The 23,979-nt window shown below is 35.5% G+C and overlaps 2 protein-coding genes across 5 annotated transcripts in view; both read right to left on the bottom strand.

Annotated features, from left to right (window-relative positions):
• Nucleotides 1-11,156, bottom strand: part of LOC134650203 (facilitated trehalose transporter Tret1-like) — a 39,287-nt gene extending 28,131 nt beyond the window's left edge. The window contains exons 1-2 of one of the 2 annotated variants that reach the window (XM_063505140.1): nucleotides 5,193-5,335; nucleotides 402-443 (exon numbers count right to left, since the gene is read on the bottom strand). In XM_063505140.1, the coding sequence (XP_063361210.1) occupies nucleotides 402-443; nucleotides 5,193-5,194 (44 nt within the window). In that variant the 5' untranslated portion in view covers nucleotides 5,195-5,335. Of the gene's footprint in view, nucleotides 1-401; nucleotides 444-5,192; nucleotides 5,336-10,908 lie in introns of those variants that run through there. The other variant, XM_063505142.1, reaches the window with a different exon arrangement.
• Nucleotides 11,157-21,166: 10,010 nt separating this feature from the next.
• LOC134650224 (cystinosin homolog) overlaps nucleotides 21,167-23,979 on the bottom strand; it is a 34,062-nt gene continuing 31,249 nt past the window's right edge. For 2 of the 3 annotated variants that reach the window (XM_063505167.1, XM_063505168.1), the window contains exons 8-10: nucleotides 23,620-23,840; nucleotides 21,789-21,896; nucleotides 21,167-21,468 (exon numbers count right to left, since the gene is read on the bottom strand). In XM_063505167.1, coding sequence (XP_063361237.1) covers nucleotides 21,426-21,468; nucleotides 21,789-21,896; nucleotides 23,620-23,840 — 372 coding nt within the window. In that variant the 3' untranslated portion in view covers nucleotides 21,167-21,425. The remainder of the gene's footprint in view (nucleotides 21,469-21,788; nucleotides 21,897-23,619; nucleotides 23,841-23,979) is intronic. The other variant, XM_063505169.1, reaches the window with a different exon arrangement.

Here is a 23,979-nt window from a genome sequence, read left to right as displayed (position 1 = left end):
AGATGAGTCAAGTCTCGTTGCGGACTTTTCTTGCAACGAAGCTTGTAAATACAGAATGGGTAATACATATTCCTTGACAATTACATCAAAGGGATATTAGCTGACACTTAGGAAATAAACAAATAACCAAACAACCCAACATGCAAGCAAAATAACGTAGCGCAGGAAAGCCACCAACGAAGTACTTAGACCCACGATATGGTCAAGAACGCAGGAAACCGTTATATGAGGGCACCACATATCGCTCTTTCTGAAAATTTTTGCTAGAGATTTTTGTCTAGTGGTGTTCTAGCCGATGATGATGATTCGTCACGGTAAGTAAGTTAGTAAACTTCTTACTTCATCCATCCCAACACCGACATAAAACTACAAACACAGACCCAAAACAAAATAGCACTTACTCCAAGGAACCATAAGAAGGCAGTGACGTTTTCTGGCTCCACCTGGCAGTTAGTCAAGAAGACAGAATTAAGAAAAGGTGGAAATGGAAATCATTACGTTCACTGGAGATAAGTAGAACATTATTTCACAAATACATTCAACGGAGGATTGTGTAAGTATGTAGGTATATTATCACCAAATATAATCACTACATGGTATAAAACAAAGTCGCTTTCCGCTGTCTGTCTGTCTATATGCTTAGATTTTTAAAACTACGCAACGGATTTTGATGCGGTTTTTTATTAATACATAGAGTGATTCAAGAGGAAGGTTATTAAGTATAATTTGTTAACTCGTGCGAAGCCGGGGCGGGTCGCTAGTATATATATATATATATATATATATATACACATACCTAACTATAATATAATCCTACGAACAGGCGAGCAAGAAAAAGGATGAAAATGGAGATTTCCGACAGGATTATTTGCTGAAATATATAAAACCATTGTAGGTGTATAAAATAAAAGGGACAATAATCCTTTATAAACGCTCATAAATATATCATGACATTTATTATTTTATAACACGTGACACGTGATCATAATATTTGTAATAGCTGCTGAGATATTGATATCGTGATATCGTTACATTGACTCGCACGTGTATATATTTATTGTTACCCGACTGCCTGCTAGACTCATGTATTTGTTTTGTACGTTTATATTTATTTAATAAGAAGGAATAAGTATCATTAAAAATATGCTTATTAGTTATTACATTGCCACACAAAACTGTATAGGTTGACTGCTATAGTTAATTAGTTACCACTAAATAAATTGTTTGTTTTTTTAAATAAAAATGAATAATTTAAATGGGGACAACTCACATTGTAACGATAGAGATAATAATACCTATAAGTACTTGTTATTTAATGCAGAATATACTATATTGCATAAAATATATTTTTTGTAAAAAAAATCCATTTGGAGCAACAAGGTAAAAATGTCTTACTAATCACTGACTTAATATAAAAGAAATAGACACACAAAGCAGAACAAAAACGTCAACAAATGTGGATCCCAATGACGTTTCGCACCATTTGCATTGATGATAAAAACGCTTACGTAAATTTTGAGTCAAGATAAATGTTTCGTACAGAAAAGAGCTTAATGTCGTAAGCATTAAGTGTCAAATTTGCAAACATAAGTACCAACACTGTTAATAAATTTAGTCCGATGGCACTAAACGTAACGTATTTACGTCAAACAACGTCAAACGAGAATAATGAACGAATGGAGTCACTTTGGTACACTTTAATATGTATGTATTCAGGGTTGGGCAGTATTTCAATTACATGTATTTGAAATACGTATTTGAAATACAAATTAGTATTTTGTATTTGTATTTCAAATACTACCTCAAAAGTATTTTGTATTTGGTATTTCAAATACTGCACTCACATGTATTTAGTATTTTGTATTTCAAATACTTCAAGCTTCAAAATACATTTCTATAAATACATTTTATTAAATTCTATAATCCTAAAATGTCTAATCTCTCGCACAAGCTGTGAGCCGACCGCGAACCTCCGATCCAGCCGAGATACAATTTTCATTGGCTGGATTTATATTAGGTCAACTTCTGCGTGGAACTTTTCGTTTAAATCTAGGGGATAGGGTCATTGCAGTAGTTTCCGTCCATGCACTAGTTTTCGACGACTTGACGGATTATCAAATATATATTTCATTTTTAATTTACTACTTTTTGCGAAATCTTCATCTTCATCGCGTTGTCCCGGCATTTTGCCACGGCTCATGGGAGCCTGGGGTCCGCTTGGAAACTAATCCCAGTAATTGGCGTTGGCACTAGTTTTTACGATAGCGACTGCCATCTGACCTTCCAACCCAGAGGGTAAACTAGGGCCGTAATTGGAATTAGTCCGGTTTCCTCACGATGTTTTCCTTCACCGAAAAGCGACTGGTAAATATCAAATGATATTTCGTACATAGTTCCGAAAAACTCATTGGTTCGAGCCGGGGTTCGAACTCGCGACCTCCGGATTGCAAGTCGCACGCTCTTACCGCTAGGCCACCAGCGCTTCCTTTTTGCGAAATATCATTGTTATATGTAGACAGATATATTGCTTAGACGCCTTAGACATAAGGATTGAAATCAGTCCAAATTTGTGCAGGAATGTAGGTATATATTCAAATTTCGTCAAGTGGACGTAAACTAGAGCTGGACGAAAACTAGCGCAATGACCCTATAAGTTTATATGAAAGGATATTCGTTAACGTTAAAACTAAATGCTAAACAAAAACATAAATAAAGGTATATTTTGTAATTGAAATACATTATTTTAAACACTGTAATTTGTATTTTGTATTTCAAATACCCGTCACCAAAGTAGTTTGTATTTTGTATTTCAAATACTTTTAAAAATGTATTTTGTAATTTGTATTTCAAATACGTGGAAGCCAGTATTTTGCCCAACCCTGTATGTATTACAGGAAAACCAATTGAAGTAATAAATAAAACAAATTTAATTTAATCGAGAGCTCAAATAAAATTAATTCGTGGTTCAAATTCAAACAAATTAATTTTTTAATTCGTAAGTAGGTATACGTTCTTAAATACGAATTTCCTTGAAATAAATTCTACTTATTAAATAACTGTGTATTTAAGATTTACTCATAGCACGGGTGCACGGGGACATTTAGGTACTGATTGGATTTTTTTTATAAAGTCTACCTCTAAGTCTAATCTAAGTCTTTACAAAAAAAAATCCTGTGGTTGTCACTGTGTTCAGACAGGTTTAGCATTTACAGTTAGTCGATATAAGCCCTTATTGGTGATAACAGGGAAATGGGCCGAACACACAAGTGCCGTTTTGCCTTGTTTAAAACTGCATCACCCCTATCTCTTGCTATAATTAAATAGCAGTGCACTTTGCACGTGGCATAGGTTTTCTTGGAAATCTTGAATTTAAACATAATATTATTCCTTATGAATTCCATATAAAAATATAAAAAAATATTGACCTCACATTGACTCATTAGATTTTTGTTCCTTGACATCCCTTGTTTGATACTAACAAATTAATTTATTCAAAACCATATAATTACCACCAGATTACATAAATTATGTAATGCTATCCAAAGAACTAACCGAAAGAAATACATTCCATCCTTTTTCCTTGTTTTATCATTGTTATTTTTACATATTTTAACGGCACATTTCGTAATTGTTGACAACTTCACATTTGAGCGTTTCAAACAAGACTAAACGAAAAAGTGATGCATGATCTGTTTTGACATCACTTTTGTGGGGCCATTTTTGGCGGCTGATTGGGTATCCAGTTCTTTATACTATATCAATGTTACTAATGCATACAGGCCGTCCTTACGGGTGGTTCACGTTTGTATGGGAAAAATTCAAACTCTAGCTAGAAGAAGCGGCACCCCCTTATTTGGTTACACTTATTATAAAAATAATGTACACCAAGTTTTGTAACTTTATCTCAACTACAAGGGGGTGCTCAACCACTTTGAAAATTTTCAACGTTGTATGAAATCCAAAAATAAATAAATTATATTTTTTTAGATTTTTATATAAGTAGTTGTTTTCACATTATTTGTAAATGTGATTTATAAGTTATTAAGTAAAAAAGTATATTATAAATATATTATACATTTTTCATAATTTTTCAAGTTTTTTTTTATTTCACCTGAAAAATTCTTAAAAATATAAATATATGATACGGTGTAGTGGGCAGAGACCTTTAAGTATAAACATAGCAGTACCCGGATCACTATTGATGTGCCTGTAATATTTAAACAGTGCTTTAAGAAATTAAGTAAAAAAAGATCCCGGTGAATTGAGGAACTCTGCCTTTTTTGATTATTTTTAACCGAATTAAAAACCAACTTTGCGGAAATCAAACATGTCTGCGTAGGTTCTGTTCGATCTCCTAAAATATACAATGTTGGCAGAACACTCGAGATAAGCTTGCAGCAGACTATTATACATGATTGATTATCCCACAGATTTAATTACGCACATCGTTGATTTGATAACACATTACATAATAATTAGCATTTTATTATACTGTAGTATGTAATCATTATTTTATCTCATCGCCAATTAAAATAAGGCCGTGCCAAAAACGAGATTATTAAACTAAACTAAGTTAGTTACGTAGGTAATAGGTATACATAAATATATGGATGAAATTTCCAAAATGGTTGTACATACTTGAAGTCTTCATATTCAATAAATACATATTTTTAAATTCAAAATGTGCAGGCTTTTATTGAATATGTGTATTAGTGATTACCTAATACAAAGGCCATGCTCAATATAAAGACAAAAATAATATATTTACCTCATTAATTACTCATAGTTCATTAAGTAAGTCCTGGTTAACGCAATTTGTCAATTTTAGTTTGGTTTTTCTGAAGAGACTACTTGTTGCACATCCGATCTTATAGAACTTAATACGACATTTATCCTTAGGTATATTTTAAATAAATAAATAGGCCCAACCTATCTAAGTTAGTAATAGGTACTATTTATAGTATTAGTTAATCTACCTATAGTATAAATTAATTATTAGTATCTTACTATTATCTAGTTATGATTCCTTCACACGATAAGAAGAAGAAGTATCTAGGTTCTTTGTAAAGTGTTTATATGTAAAACACTATACCTATTAAAAAAACATGTTAACCTCCCTAATAGGCAGTCAGGTACTTAACAAACAATAAATAGATAATCAACATAAAAATTACAGTCAAATAACTACTTACATAATATCCAAAAAGGAATAATTCTGTCTTATTGTTATTATCACGATTATTCCTATAAATAACTCCTATAATTTCAACATGACTACTAAAATAAACATATACTTAAACACTACTACTGCCCGTGAGAGTGATTGCATTGCCGTGCCGTCACAACTGTTATCTTTGTGATAAAAATGTGAACGCCAACCAATCTACCGTCATATGACTACCTACCACTGTTTTATATGATAATTCGAAAACCTTATTGCTGAGAAATAAGGCACACCGATGTAAGTTAACGTTCTAAGGCGCACGGTCCTAGCTATAGTACTTATTTAGTTCGATCATAGAGAAAAAAATACATAGAGTGCTCACTCCATAGATTAGTATATGTTATTACTGGCTCACTCCATACATCAGTTTTAGTACCAAAAAGACTATTAGCATCTAGCATTGAGTAGCGGAACTATCGGTACTGCTACTTGACAATAGATGTAGCACCGACCGGAAAGTTTTATGCTGTTGAGATAAGACTTTCCGGTCGGTGCTACATCTATTGTCAAGTAGCAGTACTGATAGTTCCGCTACTCGATGCTAGATGTAGACACTGAAATTAATAGTCTGAACTGATGTATGGAGTGAGCACTCTTGTCTTACTATATTTCTCTATGGTTCGATGAAATACAAATCATGATTCATGTTCAATTGGAACAGAGTTGCATTTGTTTTTTTTTTCCAAACAAAACAAAATCTAGTCTATTTCCTACACATACTGTACTGTACGGATATATGGGACACTATACCAGGGGCCGATTGCATAACAACTTGTAACTAATAATATTAGCGGAAGTCTCTTTTCCATTCTTTTGATTGACCGAAGCGTAGCGAAGGTCTACGTTTTGACTCGGGCATTTTGCTTTTGTATGTACGTCCGGATGTTCTCCTCTACAGGTCGCAATTCTTAACCGAATTTCGTAAAATTTTGTGACCGAATTCTATGACTAAATAAAAAAAAATTGTCGATCCGGTTTTTGGAAATTTTTCAAAATGGCGGAGTCGTGATAGCTCCCGCCTAAACAAATAGTCGTATCGGTATTATAAGAGTTTTTTCTTTTTGAGATATGTTTATAGATTAAATGGCCAAAAATTCAGAAAATTTGTATCGCTGGTTTTGGCGGTATTTAGATATTTAGTTTTTACTTGAGAATGAGTAGCTAAATTTCTTCAGCTTTAGTAAGAACTATAATGGCGTATTTTGCAAACGTTCGCTTTTTTTGTTTGCATCGGCAGGTCCCTGGTTCCATCCCCAGTAATTGTATACTGCTACATAACTTTTTGTATTTTTTTTATACTTAAATTTCGTATAGTTGTTTTTTATTTTATTTTTTTATTTTGAAAAAAAATTAAAAATTTCGTATTTTTTATTTATCAAGCGCGGGTTAAGCGTATTCGATTAATTTTTGTTTGTAGCTTTATGTAGTTTTTAATTTTTTGTTTATATTACATGTACTATAATACCTATATTTTAATAAATATTTTTGCCATACATTTATTCAGTTTTAAGCTCTGCTCGCGAGGTCTACAGCTCACAGAGCCACTAGTTAGAAAGAGGCTTAAGAGCTAATATTATTAGTTACAAGTTGTTATGCAATCGGCCCCAGGCTATTTCTTACACTGTAAGTTTAAAATTTCCTTAGCAAATAATGGATGTTTTATTTGTATGGCTGGGGCTTTAGAGTGGTTTTATTAAAAGTGGTTGCTGTTAGTACTACAGGTATACTTTCACGAGGAGTAGGTATTCGTGAGGCGTGATAGATAAAAAAGCAAATGTGTTTGTTATGAATTAGATTAGAGTTATGACATGTTGAATGAGTCAAGATGAGACAAACAATTAAGTTATTTTTTTATAACGTTTAAAATTTAAGTATTTAAACCTATGGAACAATAAGGGCGCATGGATAGTAGGTATTTCAATTTACATAATATTTAACACTCACGCGTACAATGCAAGAGGTCAGTCTAAGTTTGATATGCTGAGTTTTTTACAAGTTTTTTTAAGGCTTAGAATTTTATTCATCTTAAAATACGCAATTTTATATTATGTTTTAACTATATAAGACTATTTGTAATAATAAAAAAGAAACTTTTCTCGTTAATAAATTTACACATTATACACATACCCCCAGAGCATAACAAAATGCATGATTATGAATAAACTAAGTAAAAATATTATGATCGTATGGCCGGAGTCATAGGTCCGTGGGTAAAAAGGGTGATTAAGTCATACTTCGAAATATTTTTCTACAAGTAGGTTAGGCATTTGCCATGATTAAATACTTTAGGCATTAGAGGGAATGCAATAAAAAACGAATATCTAAAGAAAATTATGCTATAAATTTATATCTTAGAAACCGAGAGGGGAGGGTAATATACTCGTATATAGCCCATATCTTGAGTTATGTGATAATGATAAGACATAGCGATTCCTGTCATCATTAAAGTTCGTGATGAAGACTTTATTGAGATACTTATCGGCAATTGACACTTAATGCTAACCTATTGTTATGCACCTACGTCAAATATTTTCAAAAATTCAAGATGCGGATAAGGCTTTAGTTCTCGGCAAATTACGAAACTAAATACATTGTTAAACCAGCCAAACACATGTTTTACAATTCATTATAATATTTACTGTAATCATGTGACCCGCCTGAGTTTTAAACAGCTGCAGAATAATTATATTTGAACTTACCAACTTATTGTAAAAGAAACTACGTAGGTATTCGCTCGAGTTCAATAGCTGAAACTAATATTTGATTTTCGTAAGTAGGTTTTGTGCGGAAAGAGAAGAGTCGTGAAATGTATGGGGCCCAATACATTCCACGACTCCTCTTTCCGAACAGATTCTAGTCGAATTAACACTTACCTTTACAAACACAGATTATAATTAGATTGTTTTAGTGACACGCATAGAGACACGCGACAAACGCGTGCTGGACCGATATAATTATCCCGAGAATTTGGCAGCTGCCGGGGCCATTGGGACTTTGAACTCGCGTATTACGCGAAACTCGGGACTTTTTTTTGCGAGGAATAGGTAAGCGAAGCGTGACCATCTGAATTTAACGTACCTACTTCATGCCTACTTCATTTATAATTATAACGAATTATGAACAGTTGAAATTGTTTTTGGATATGTTTAATTGTAATTTAATCAACTATTAGACCCTTATTTTATTAAGTTTTTGCATATTAGATATACTTACGTCACATCTTTTCTACATACATCTGTATGCACGAAACTATTTTTATATGTATGGAATATTATGCAAAAAGCTTTGTAAACAATAGTAAACATATGATTACTCTTTACCTACGTATTAACCAAACAAATAACAAGATATAGGCACAGTATAATTAATAGTATTATCATACAGAACGGCCACGCACCACCCCGCCCCGACTCGCATTACCTCGCCCCGCGACTGGCCGCGACATGAATCTGGCGGACTTCTGGCGTCCTCTCAGTAAAGCGACTTACCCACTCATACACAATGAAGCGTGTACAGACGTGCCGCTCACACATCAAATGCTTTTTGATGTATGGCGTGTCCGCCCTGTCATATAGGTACCTTCCTTTGCCTTCTGTCAAAGCTGTTGCTACTGAGTATTTACACAATTATTTAGTATACTTAATTGACACAATTATTACAGATTTCCTTTTGTTTTCAAACAATCCCCAGAAGGTTATTGACATCGTTCTGACCTGAAGACACAAAGGTTGACACTGGCGCGCGGCCAGGCCCGCGACCTTACCCTTCGCACACGACACGCCTGTAGAATAGGTTGCTTTGTATAAATGACTCGGAAAACTTAACTTTTCCTTGCTTGTGATTTATTGACATAAACCTTTTAGTAAGCAAATTAAGGGGAGGCCAAGAAAATGGTATGGGCTAGATTACTACAGGTCGAATGCATCGACAACGCCTTGCACTTTAAAATTCTGAAATTCGTTTCAGACATTGCTTGCCTAAGAGTTATACATAATATGGAATAGTCGCGCTGGCAAAATCGACAAATTAGGAGGCGAAAATGAGACGCAGTGCCTTATTAGTCACATCACGTCTCTCCAGTGTTCTTACCTAATGTGCGATCAATTTTACTCGTACTTAATCATTGAACAATTCAGTGTAAGAAAGGTTTCGATTTGATAATAGCACAGAAGAAATAATAGTACTAAGTACAGAAGACTCACTCTCTAACAAAACGCGTCTGTTACGATCAGCACAGATATGGCCGCTAGGTGGAGACAGCGCCACACGCGGCTTATGGCTTTCCCCAAAATTGGGGCCGAACGGATGTACTTTTAGCTACCTGTAGCAAAGCGACGAAATCGCGGAGTGAGACACGCCTGATAATAGCTAGAAAATAATTTAGCATCGTGATTTTTCAGACAACTTCAACATGTAGCGTTTCAGGGTTAGGTCGCCAACGGTAAAGTAAAATACACGATGGTTATTAGCTAAGTTAAATATTAGCCGTAAGTAATCGGATTTTTTCACATCAAGCTTCCTCTATTTAAAAGCTTAATTGCGGTCATATTGCGGTAGTTATAGTTTGTCAAAGGACTGTCTCATTTCAAACATAGAGAGAATCATACAAGCTTTGTCTTACTAAGTCAATTTTTTTTTGTCCTTATTTACTGCCAATTTGGTTTGACCAGCTATATTAAAACACATTTATGCGTAACAAGTAAATAACTAGAATAAATGTTAGATTAGAACTAGTTAGATTTTTCTCATGTAGAATGATTTGTCAAATTACCATTTTATATGTTAGGTAATAAATATATGCAAATTAAAACCTTTGGTCTTGCATACGCGTTTTACATAAGTATTTAATGCCTCGTCTCGAATTTGTTAAAATTAAAAAAATACTTCAATAATTTAAAGAATCTATGGTACGAGTAGAAGCTACGCAAAACACGCATTAATTAACCAAATGACAATGTGCGAATCGGAATAATTAAATTTGAACACGATATCAGCCTTTACTCCACCGAAACTACTAATGAATAATGTAAACACTACTCGTACATCGTTACTGAAAGGTAAAGTGTTTGTTACCTACTATAATTAGAACAGCAAGGATTTGGTTTATTTTACAAATTTTTTGCTTATACGAGAACATCAAACTTTTTAAAGATACGATTGGCTAGATGTTAAATAATAATTGTAGGAGTTTAATAGTGTTAATCTTAATAATGACCCATAAAAATATACTGTTGTTTTGGTATTAGTACCGCATAAATACGACCTAGTACTCATAAACGGGAACGCGATTCGGACAAGTACACGTACTATCCAAATAAAATGCAAAATGTCTCTACATCCAACATTAGCATAGGATATGTAATGATAATGAAGAGATAATGCATACAACAATAATAAAATTTGCGTAGGAAGACCTCCGTGAATAGGTGCCAAAATATTACTCGTGACGTGACTTTTACACATGCATTATATATACCGTGTTACCTCAAAACGGGATCGGTAAAGCTTAATGTAAACCACAGTTTAACACCCGGTCCCTCTGCGTAATATAAATAAACACTTAATCGCGACCTTAATAATGTTAGTTTGTTTACGTTTGCTGATTGTTGATGTTTAATTTAACCTTAGAATTATTAATATTCTACTTATAAACAAATAGGTTGGTATTTTAAAAGTTTACTCACGTCTCCTTAGCCATTTTATGACTGAATATTCACTTTTATAAAGTTAAAAATTAAATCAATATCACAGGGTTTTCTTATAGTAATATCACATTATTTAATGTCACTTTATGTGAACTTTATATAACGTTATATAGATACATGAGGCACAGCGCGGTTGTTCCGGCGGTAGAGCGCGGACTGCCGTGATAAGCGCTGTTTTCACGCATATATGGTTTTCGCAGATGGCGCGAAAATGCTCGTGCCAAAATTAAAATGTAATAATAGCAACTATAACACCACTTCAATTTCAACTGTAAGGGAAGCTAAATTAGGTCTAAAGTGCAAATAAAAAGGTGGCGTTCTTTTTTAACTGAGCGATATGTTATTACTCATTCATTTGCAGGACAGGGCCAATGCCAATCTTTCACTGGCATTCAGTGACAGTGATCTTAGTATGGACTCATCTTTTATTTCGAGTAATACACGAGTAAAACATAAATATATGTTGTAAATAATTTGGTTATTGTAATCGGGTCACTATTTATTTAGGCTTGTGAGAATTTTTGGTTATAACCGTCGAAGTTGAAATGTTATTTTTGTTTACCTACTGACCGTTTCTTTGGATTCTTCGGTAAAAGTGTAGTAAAAAAGGAATTTTTATTGCGAATAAAATTATGCCCAATATTTATATGGGGATAAATTTTAAATTGAGTATCAGAAACATTAGTGTATTTGGCTCATTTTGCCACGAAATATCTATTTTTTATGCCAATATATTTTCAACTCACTGCCCTAAGAACCTAGTTGATTGTCAATGCTATATTGTCTTGTCTCCGAAACGCACGCAAATGTTTTATATAGTACTCGCTTGATCTTAAATTTTGTTTTTATAGAGGTAAATATCTAGACGCGGGCAATGAAGACGGGACATTTTATATACAATCTTCCATACAAAGTGATATCTTACATTGCTCGTGAGTTTACAAGTACCTAGTTGGTCTATTTTGGCACAGGCACGTGAATCTCCACAATAAGTTAACACAACATGGTAAAGTAGGTACCAACATATTATGTTTATAAGCACGAAAAAAGTAGGCAAATGCAAATGTAGGCTTTATGTTCAATACAGTAAGAGTGTTGATGCTGGAATGTATACGTACAGTGTGGTTTGTGCACAATAAATTAAATAGATAGAACTAGATAAGTGAAATAACACGATATGTGCGTTGTATAAAAGTGTAAATTATTGTGCTCCATTCAAATTTTTGCGAGTTAGCAATTTGACAATATCTACGTAGAATTTTATTATAAATACATATAGATACCTAGTTAATTTTAGGATACAAAGATGATTGCATTTTAGGACGCCATGAGGATATTATTGTCAAAAAAAAACAATGAAAGGTTAACCTACTTATTTAAAAAGTTAAGAACTTTGAGGTTGGCGTCAACCTTCAACGAAATTGGCGGATAAACCTCAATAAACTTAACATGAATATAAATGGTGTCTTGTAATCTTGTTCAGGTTAGGGAACATTTATAGAACTTAGTAAAAACTGTCATACATTCTTGAAATGATGTTTTGGCAGTGGTGTTAAATATGTAGGAAATATGCCAATTTACAAGTCTGCTATGCAAAATGCACCTATCTACACCCCGCACCGAGATGCTCGAAGTCTTTTCTAATCTAGCTAAAAAGTAATTAAAGTAGGTACCTAGCTAGATATAAATCAGCTGTCCTTTATAATCACCGAATACAAGACATTGGTTGTTGATATTAGGTTTAGTATGTTCAAATAATTAAAGGGTAAATTTAGAGTTATTTCGTCATGTTAGCCAGTAGAATGGACTTTCAAGTGATGATATTTAATGGTAAATGTAATTATTTAGGAACCAACTGCGCAACTTAGTAAGGGTCCTTACTGGGCACTGCTGCCTAAATAAGCACATGCACACCATGGGGAAACGTGACATGGGGCAGTGCAGACTCTGTATGGAGGCAGAGGAGACGCCTTTGCACATCCTCACAGAGTGCACTTGCCTAATGCGTCATGTGGACTTAATCCTGGGCGGACACACATTGCGCCCGGGGGAGTTAAAGTCTCTCGAGATCAAAAAGATCCTGCAGCTGTTTGAAGTTGCAGGTTTGGATCGAGAGTTTTAGTAGGTTGCGATCACAATAGATCAGGGATGGTCGCAGTGATACATAGGCTTTGGAGCCTTATATAGCCCCTAACAACAAGAAGAAGAATTATTTAATAGCATTAATTTGGTTTCGATTTATAATGTTTTACAGCTAATATTTTTCACGGTGGTGAGATAAAATATATTTAATACAGAAATGTTTGTCCACTTTTCAGGCCTTGAAACCCTCGCAGCGCACATGATAGTTCACATTTTTGAATTATGGAATCATTCGCTTGCTAGGGTGTCCATATTATAGGTACGAGAGGTAAACCTCAACTTTGCTCTCAGTATACAAACATATTTTTGAGTACTCGTAATCTGTGAATTCATTTTAAATGTGGCTGAAATGACCGAAATGAAACGACTATGATTTTTCAGAAAAATCTTTATTTAAAGTGTATGTCATTACTTGTTCTATATAAGAACTTACCAACATTTTCTTTATGTATTCGCGTGCAATACAAATAAAATGCTAAATCCTTTTATCAAGGTTTACGGTTCCAGAGTACGTACTCCACGCGTTAGTTTCATGCAGGCACACACGTGCTTGATAAACATCTGACAGACTTTATCGAGTAGGTAATCACATCTTCCTGCCATTCCTCTAATAAAACACGGATAACGGTTGGCAAGACAGGAATCTAAGGGAAAATATATTCTCTGATTCAGGCCTTTGTAGCACGGCCCGGCAATATGAAATTGTGTTAATTAGTGTGTGTGTGTGTGTGTGTGTGTTGTGTATGTGGCGTACAATTTTAGTATTTCCTTAATTAGTTAAGGAAATACTAATTTTGCACGCCAATAGGCAAAGCACAGAGTCTATTTATTTTGTATATTAAGACCTTTTTGTATCACAAATAAATGTATTTTGTTCTAAGATATTTTTGGACAAGGCTATTGTCTTGTTGCAAAAATCTTACCGTTCATAAAATAAATCTTTTGTTCAAGAATCATAATCATTAATGGTATTAATAGGTGTAAGAAAATAATACGAGAAACTTCACGATAGTCTTTATTTCATTTCATAAAACTCATAATAATGATATTTTGCTTTTGCATCAAAAGTAAAATATGTACGTAAGATATGTTTACATATTTCGCCTCATTACAAAGAAGTAAGGTGCAAAAGTGTAAATATATCTTTTATTTCGACTGTACATACATTGTGCAAATTATAACAGTACAATTAATAAGTATTTTTTCTCAAAAACACTGTAATGTGTATAGTGTGTCACACAAATGTCGTATTCATCTAATTTTTATGTTTGGATAATTATGGGGATTAAATTATCATTTTTTTTCCAGTACCATCGTCCACACTGTAAACTAATGAATTAATTATTATTACGTAATCCTTATTACAAGCACATATTTAAGATTTATGTTAAGACGAAAGTGACCGACCGCTTCTCCATACAAACGTACCTAGTCCTCATTTTCCTCTCTGGATATTAATCAAAAAATCGAAAGTCAAACGAAGGGGCATAGCAATGGTTAATGGTCGATAAATTGTGTAAAAATATTTTCCATAATGTCAATATCGAGGGAGAAAAATGGGGACTGTTTGGGGATTTGTTTTATCCCTTTCTTACAAATTGAGTCAAAATGACAGATTAAGACAAACGAATGAAAGTTAATTTAACGCCATGAGACTTTAATAAGGACTAAGTACAATAACTGGTACATACAATTATCAGATTCTTCCTTTAGGTATCCTCCTAACACCCAAAGACATTGTGTAGTTCTGAATTTGGAACCTTCTTTAATTCCATTATACTCGTAATTCAAAATTCGATTCGATCTTATCATTTTATAAACTCGGGACTTAGGAGATAATTTAGATCATTTTATGGAATGATGTTTGAGAATAATAAATAAGACCTTCAAGATCGTACAAATATATAAAAATAATCACTTAATAATAACGAAGTACAATGAAATACAATTTAAATATCACATGCTTAACATTTATGTGTACTATTAACAACTGTGACGTACCTAATTAGAAATAATGCATATAACATAATACATTGTAGCTACAGTCTGCGCACGACCTCCGTGTAATTGTAGGGAGCTTGCCCTGCATATTTATAGGTCTGAGTTTACTATATCATATGTAAATGGTGTATTCCCATTTGTCCTCGCCGCCGGCCACAGGTGGGAATAGGCACGCGGGGCGGGGACAAATGGGAGTACACCACATAAAGAGATAGGTGCATGTGACACTAAATAAAAGTTTGTATAAAAACCAATCCAATGCAAAATTAAAATTTTCGATTTCTTTTACAATTCAAGGTAAATAATTACCTACTTTATACTAAATTAAACCTTGTAACAAACATTACAATATTGTATTTAAAAATCATAGTTTATGTAGGTAGGTAGGTGGGTACCTATACTGAGACATTGTTACATTAATAATGATATCAAAATACCAACCATTTTGGTTCTTACAAGCAAAATGATTAGCGGTTATAGCCAAAGGCAAATCGAACGTTGAGAGGAAAGGGGACGAATTTACGTTACCACATCTCCATATAAACATAGACCCCGTTTTCCTCTCTGGATATTAACATTTTAGAAAATATAAAATAAATAAATAAATAATTTGTGCCTATATACGTCCCACTGCTGGGCACAGGCCTCCTCTCATGCGCGAGAGGGCTTGGGCTATAATCCCCACGCGAGCCCAATGCGGATTGGGGACTTCACATACACCTTTGAATTTCTTCGCAGATGTATGCAGGTTTCCTCACGATGTTTTCCTTCACCGAAAAGCTAGTGGTAAATATCAAATGATATTTCGTACATAAGTTCCGAAAAACTCATTGGTACGAGCCAGGATTTGAACCCGCGACCTCCGGATTGAAAGTCGGACGTCATATCCACTCGGCCACCACCGCTTAGAAAATATATTTACAAAAATTGTATGGAATTGGTTTTTCGCTCATAAAACTTTTTTATACCTACCTAATGAAAAACTCGAACTAGTGCCCCTTAGCTATGGTAAATACGAGTATACAATAAATTGTGTAAAAATATTTGCATTAAAGTCAATATCCAGGAAGGAAAATGGGGACTGCGTTTGTATGAAGGCGCTTGTCTACTATCGTCTTAAGACGTAAGAACGTAACGTTCGATTTGCCTGCTAGAATATAAATATGAGACTCGATTATGACGATCAGTGGCGTAGCTAGGCGTGGGCGAAGTGGGCCGTCGCCCACGGCCTCGCGCCCCAAGAGGGGCCTCGCGTTAGGCCCCTTCGGGCACAGTGAAAGAAAAGGGCCTCTCAGATGCGATTTCGCCCACGGCTAGATTTGTTCACGCTACGCCACTATTGACGATATCTACTTAGAGTAAGCAAAAATTAAGCCCTCCTAGCTGTAATCTTCAGTCTTCTTTTTATTTGTCCGTTGTCACGAGCTCTGTCGTCATCATCACATCCACTATCACTGATGTCTGATAACAACACTTTTCTTGTCAATTATAGCACTTTTCATCTCGACCACTTGAATACTATCTTAATACTTTTATTGCACTTAGATAAACACTCACGAATAAGACAGATACAAAACTGTTTTGTTTTTCACTTCAATCTTATTTATATCCACATAAAACAATTACTTAAGCCGTTATGTTCAATTGTGATTACACGCACGATTATTATATAAAGTTTTCTATACTTACGTTATAGCAGTAATCATATTAATTGGTTTAAAGTTTTGTCATGAATCATCTACTAAGCACCATAACTGAAATTGAGTTCTAACCGTGTTGTAATAACGTTCACTATGCTTCGGTCGGGGCACCCTGGTAGGACTCGGCCTGCGAGTACTCGTGGTCGGACGGGCTGTCCGCGATCTCTTGGTCTTCGCTGGAAGTCCCGGGAAGAAGAATGTAACGCGCCTCCCTGTAAAGGAAGAGTGGCGTTAAAATGTTATTTAAAAAACAATTCCTCGGGGCCCACGGACGCGATATCACATCTGCAATGAAAATCCTAATTTAATTCTAAATTGAAGAGCTTAAGGTATTTTTTGGCTGGCTAATTTAGATCCCTAATATTCAAATTTAGATTTAACACGATCGCGGTGGCAATTAGTGTAAGTTGTAATTAACCGTAATTACGGCCACTCTTCGAAGTATATTTACAGTAGATATCTACAGCCGGTCTAGCATGAGTTGCGTTCTAGCGAGCGACTCCATACTTGAAGGCGCGCAAGATGTAGGTATGAAGTCGCGCGCAAGAACGCAACTCATGCCAGACCGCCAGATACAGGTACTGTGGTTTCAATGTAAGTACAGAACAATGTAGGCACCTACATACATTTTATAAGAGGTTTGTTGTATGTTTATATATTTTAATTGCGTATTTCAGAAACATTTAAAAATACTATAGGTACCAGTATCATACCCATCACAGATCACAGCGCGTGCCAATTCACTTACTCACTCGTAAAAGAGAGTTCGCTAAGATCAATATGATACATACCGGTATCATATTTTTATATTTTGAATCCGCTTTCGCAATGTAACTCATACTGTGGGCCTTACTGCGCAAGGCTACGTCGCGTAGCGGGATTTTTCCCATTTCGTAGCGAAAACTGCGTAGCGATCGATAGCCATGTAAAGTCATGCGCTGTGAAAGGGTTAAATAAGTCAAACAAGTCTTTGCAATAAGTAAAAACACATACGATTGGGCCCTCTAGCTTTGTTTTCGGAGCAACTTGAATTGAAGATTGGTGTACACTTGTCCATTGAAGCTCGACATCGGTAGATACTTGCAATAATACCTAAAGCAATAACTGTTTTCAGATAAGAGTGCTTAGTCGAGCTGTCAACATATATCTACCTACTTACCACTTTTAAAACTTGGTACAGTCAGCATAAAATTCAAACTAACTGGACACAACTTTATGATAAAGAGAATAAAAGTATGTAATCATTTATTAAACATCACCCGCTTAGCTACTCTTGTTGATGACTGGTCAAGTGTAAAAATATGGGTGCATGAAACTAACTCAAAAATATGTCCCATAGTTCTTAATTCGCTGATATAAGAGCTATGGGACATATTTTTGAGTGTGATGTGTGCACCCATATTTTTACACTTGACTGTATCTACATTATAGAAAAAACTACATCACAACCCCGATACATTTTTTCTTTTTGTTTGGCGTTTCTCAATGTACTATTATACGATTGTAAACTTGGCTAGGCCCCCAGTTGGCATAGCGGCTGCTATATCCAAAAACAGACAAAAAATCAGCCGATATCTGCATCTATTCTTCTACTTTGACCTTTTTTATTCACTGCGGTAAAACTGAGACGGTAGGTATACATAACACATTTCCTGCCAGTGCCAGGCGGATCCTCTGTTCGTGGGCACTTTTCGCTACATTCGGTTTTTCCCGCTCGTAGCTCGCTATGGCTCGCGCTGGAATCGCTGGATGCGTTAAATTATACGTTTAGGGCTCATTTAGACGGTGCGAGAACTCGCATGCGACTTTCAATACATTGCGTCATTTGATCGGTCGGCTGAGTTGATGTAACCTCAATGGTCCGCAATGTAACTAAAATCGTATACAGGTTCGCGCGCCGTCTAAATGAGCCCTTAGGGTAGGAGATTGTTTGTTCACAAACGAATATTCCAATTTATCTTCAATTCACATTCACCGATATGTTTTTTAATGTAAATTATTATGATGATTATCATTAATGGTTCTTAGATAGGTTTTAACTAAACAGATAGCGGTGCTATATTTTTTGTCGAGGATTTTTAAACTTTGAGTCATGTAAATATTAAATAAAAATGTAAATCTATAGATGGTCAAGCAAATCTTGTCAGTAGAAAAAGACGCGAAATTCAAATTTTCTATGGGACGATATCCCTTCGCGCCTACATTTTTCAAATTTGCCGCCTTTTTCTACTGACAAAATCTGCTTGATCAGCTATATTTACATTACCTACACAATTCGTCAAAGGTTTTAAGGTTAATGAACTCTAAATAAACATGTGAATTTAATGTTTATTTGTCAGCAATATGGTGATTGTGTCTTGAATCTGTATTCAATGGTAGGTACTGACAATTGTGCACTGTGCAGACTTTACCAAACACTAAAAATTCTAAAATTCAAAACGAACAACTACCATTTTAACAGATCCATGCCTTTAAACTAAGCACGCTGAGCAGCACGCGCATATTTATATAGCTGTCCCGTTCGCACAGTGGCGTTGACCGCCAGCGTTATGGCGGGACAGCAATATAATTATGGGCGTGCGATAGAGATAGGATATGGTGTGTAATACGATATTCTTCGTACTTAGCGTCTTGACTTTAGGATATGAATATTATGAATACTGGAACCACCAGGCGGCCTAGCCAAGGTGACGATCGCTATCGCTTCGCCATATAATCGCTGTGTCTCTCTATCACTCTTCCATATTAGTGTGACAGTGACAGTTGCGTTTTGTTCGCTACGGAGCGTCAGCGATTGGCATGTTGGCTACGGGGCCAGGTACATATATTTTATTTCCCCCCTTTCCCTTTGAGGCTATACTTACGTAATACCTAGTACATATTCATGGTCCTTTTTGCAGTCGAAGAGCAGACTGCAGCTATTTTGAGATGGTATTATAGTACATATATTTACCTATATTTCTGGTTGTAATTCTAATACCTAGATGTCTTCGCCTTGCATGTGCAAGCAGGAATACACTTCTATTAGTGTAAGGCCTCAGTGGACGCTCGAATTGGGCGTGCAGCGGGGCGGGGCGTACGGCGTGCATGTTAAACAAATGCTAACGTATAGGAGCGGCCTTAGTACACGCTGCTCAAATTCCACCTGACCCCGACGCCACGCTGCACGCCCCGCCGAACGCTCCGCTTCGAGCGTCTACTCAGGCCTTACACTAATAGGTGTAAATACATGTATAAATACGGTCTAACTATATGTGTGCCTCTAATTAGACCGCTGAAGTAGATGTCGCTGTACGGCTTCATACATTATGCGGTAATTTTGTTTGTGAAAAGTTGACGTTCGGCAATTCTGCTGGCATTCGGCTGACAAACTTGCATCACGGTGTTTTCTTATACTTTACATCTCTACAATCAATGAAATCAATTACTATTTGATATCCGTCCTGAAACCACAAAATAACCTAAGCACCTACAAATATAGTTTTGTCAAAGGACTGTTTCATTTCAAACATAGACAGAGAGAATCATACTATCTTTGTCTTGTACTAGTACTAGCACCCAAAAGAAAAGAATGAGTATAGTTTTCCTGGTTATTACTGACTGTTTGTTTGACCAACTATACCTACCATCGCTAACTACCAATTTATACCTACTTGCATTTACAACGATACCTATACTTGGTCAACCAGATCTTGACAGTAGAAATTGACAATTGTACAAGAATGACAAAAATACACTTCTATTAGTGTAAGGCCTGAGTGGACGCTCGAGTTGGGCGTGCAGCGGGGCGGGGCGTGCGGCGTGCATGTTAAACAAATGCAAGCGTATAGTAGCGGCCTTAGTGCACGCTGCTCACATGTGAGCCCGACGCCACGCTGCACGCCCCGCCAAACGACTTTTAAAGATTCCCTATACGATCAAAGATATCACCCTTCCTGAGAAACATCCTTACTAAGATTCCGTGTAAAAAAGGTTGATGGCAAATACTTGGCAAATACGAGTAACGGGTGAACTAAAACACAGCAAAGCCAAAATTCGTTTATTGATAAACAAGAAAGTTACAGCATTTATCTTATTTCTATGTTAATTGATCTAATTTAAATTGTACACAAATAAAGACCTAATTTAAATGTGGCGTGCAGGAAAAGGATGGGCTTCTCGTATATATGTGAACATATTTTGAGTTGAAAAATAAAATAAAATTATGTCGAATTGTACACATTTTAATATAAAATGCGTCATTCAATAATTATAATGTCATCACAGATCTTTTCGAAACAAATGACTATGTCATTCAACAACAAACAATTTAACAACACAAATATATGATATTATTCCTGCTTTGAAATTTCTCTACTACCTAATGTATACAGTCAAATCAAAAACAGTCAATTATTTTGAATTGGTCCCTGTTAAATTATATTAAACTCAACAATACATGACTACGAAAGTCTAAAAATATAAATCTTAGTTACAAATAGGGAAGATGTAAAATACCTTTTAGGTTTTTTCTTGAGCAAGCTAGACATTATTCTAGGTAGACAATTGTGGGCGGATAAGTCGAAGTGTATGGCATTGCGATAAAGCTATGAACCACAATAAATAACCTAATCTTATTAGTACAGGATCGGTTGAAGCTGCCCCCAGCCTTCATCACGCTTTGCCATTGAGATCGTACTTCTTTTCATCGGCATTCCTAAAATATAAACAAACAATTAAAATACAATACTCATTTTAACCCAATGACCAGAAACATGAGCACTCAGAATGTAATATGTATTACAAACAAAATAACATTTTGTGAGAGTGAAAATAAGATCCAATTTACAATAAACTCCGATGGACGATGTTATGCCAAAAATACTAGTAACTTAAATAATAATATTTTACTGTGCTCAGGCATCAAGTCAAATTGTGATATTAAACTAAAACAAGAACTTATGGTTAGGTTAGTAAAGAATACGGAACATGGTTTAATCCAGAGTTACCTTAGAAATACAAAAGCCTGATACATACCAATTATCGACCAATAAAAAGTACTCCCGCCCGTCACCACTCCGCGTTTCCCCTTGACTCGACTCGTCACTACTGTTACTGTCTACTACATCAAAATCGTTGTTCTCTCTGAAATATCAATCACAAAAACACATTTCTTTTATCTTCATATTAAAAAAAAAAACTTTAAATCCCCATTTTGCTGTTCTAAAAGCGAAGCAGTGTCACGTGCTTGATGGTTGTGTTCCCGTGTAGAAATATTGTTCATGATTTCATTGTGAAATTAGTAAAATTACAAACAATATTTCTTGGTTTGTGTGAAATGTGTGTAGTGACCAATGTTAATTGTTGCATAACTCTCCCTCAATATCCATCTTTTGTCCTTTTTACGTTCATTTCGTTTGATATGCGTTCCTTTTGTCCGATTTTATTATCCAACTTTGAGTCTCTCAATTGTATATTTTCTTGTTTAAATATCAGTTCGTTCATTCACTGCTTAGTTCGTGCCGTTGCCTCTTTCATGTCTCGGTCCACTTAATTTCATACTACCTGGAGAGATAGGACGTAACATATGCGTCGTAGAGTAAACTAGAAACACAACACTTCTTTTAGTTTCAGCGTTTCTCTTTGTCATTTTCCGACAGATGGCGTTCACTGGCTGGCGCTCTAAGGTATAAAACGACGTTGTGTCATTATTAGCGCTGGATCAGTTAAGAAAGTCGTGGATAAATGTGTATCTTTTCCATGTTCCATGAGACTTCATCGCAGTTCGGAATCCGTAACTTAACGATATATTAGAGAAAGTAGTTTAGTAAGTAGTGTGTTAATAGAGCGTTTTACGTCTATGTTAGGAGGCCCGACACCGCGAAATGAAAAGTGGATTTAAATTAGAAAAGAGCACAAAATATCCACTTTTCACTGAGTAAGCAATAAACAAAACACGAAAAATACAAGTTGCCAGGCTGGAATGGGTATAAAATAAAGTTTACTTAAATTTTGGTAAAACATACCGTAAAATATTAAAAACTTATTCGGTGTTTAGACTGAAGTTACATTGACATATACAATACGAAAAAAGCAAAGTCATTTAAATCAGAAAAGTCTTTCTAACATATATAATTACTATAATAAGATTTAATTTAGACTGTTTTTCCACTACGAACAAAAATTGAGAAAAACGACCTTTAATGACCTTTGATCTCCGAATCATGTTGTATCAAAACACTTCATTATTATTTGATATAAACTGTATGTTAAAATACCTAAATATATCAATTTAATACCTTTAAACGAGCAATTCTTGTTTATTTATATATTTATATATATATTTCGGGGATCTCGGAAACGGCTCTAACGATTTCGATGAAATTTGCTATATGGGGGTTTTCGGGGGCGAAAAATCGATCTAGGTAGGTCTTATCTCTGGGAAAACGCGCATTTTCGAGTTTTTATATGTTTTCCGAGCGGAGTCACCCTGATATTCAATTTATAATAGTTTGACACTCGTATATCCAGGTTTTGCGTCTATACTTAAAACATTTTGTTATTTTGAACATAATTTGAGTCCCAACCACTGAACCTGGCAACTTCAGCATCTGCACCAACCACTGACAATCCAACCTCTAGACTGAGCTTAGGCCAATTCTTTCATGAAACCGATGCTGCCAAAAATACGGGGATGTGGGGGGACGAGGTGAGCGAATCCCGTGCCGTGATTGGTCCGTTCAAAGACACGGACCAATCACGGCACGGGATTGACTCGAAGATGGAGTAACGCTACCGTATGTGTGGCAGAGGGGGTAGCGCGACTACGCTATGTCTAGAGGTTGGATTGTCTGTGGCACCAACTAACCTGTAAAACACGTAGTGCTGCAGAATGAAGAACACGTCGAACACGAGCGAGAATAGGCCCAAGCCGAACTTGGTGGCGTCGCCGAAGAAGGAAATCCAGTCGTTATAGTTGTACGCGTTGAGAACCATCTGGAAAATGGACAGGAACCCGCCGGTGAAGTCGAGGAAGATGTTGCCGATACTCCACCCGACGGTAGACTTGCGCTTGTAGTTCATGTACGCCTGGAATATAATGATACAGCATTCAGTATTAGCATAGAGAAAAAAACCGGCCAAGTGCGAGTCCGACTCCGAGCACCATCAACAAAAAATAGAGCAAAACAAGCAAAAAAACGGTCACCCATCCAAGTACTGACCCCGC

Source organism: Cydia amplana, chromosome 8, assembly GCF_948474715.1.
Source record: "Cydia amplana chromosome 8, ilCydAmpl1.1, whole genome shotgun sequence".
Classification (NCBI taxonomy): Eukaryota; Metazoa; Arthropoda; class Insecta; order Lepidoptera; family Tortricidae; genus Cydia; species Cydia amplana.
Note: the sequence above shows the minus strand (reverse complement) of the source record. Positions and strands in the feature narration are given on the sequence as shown.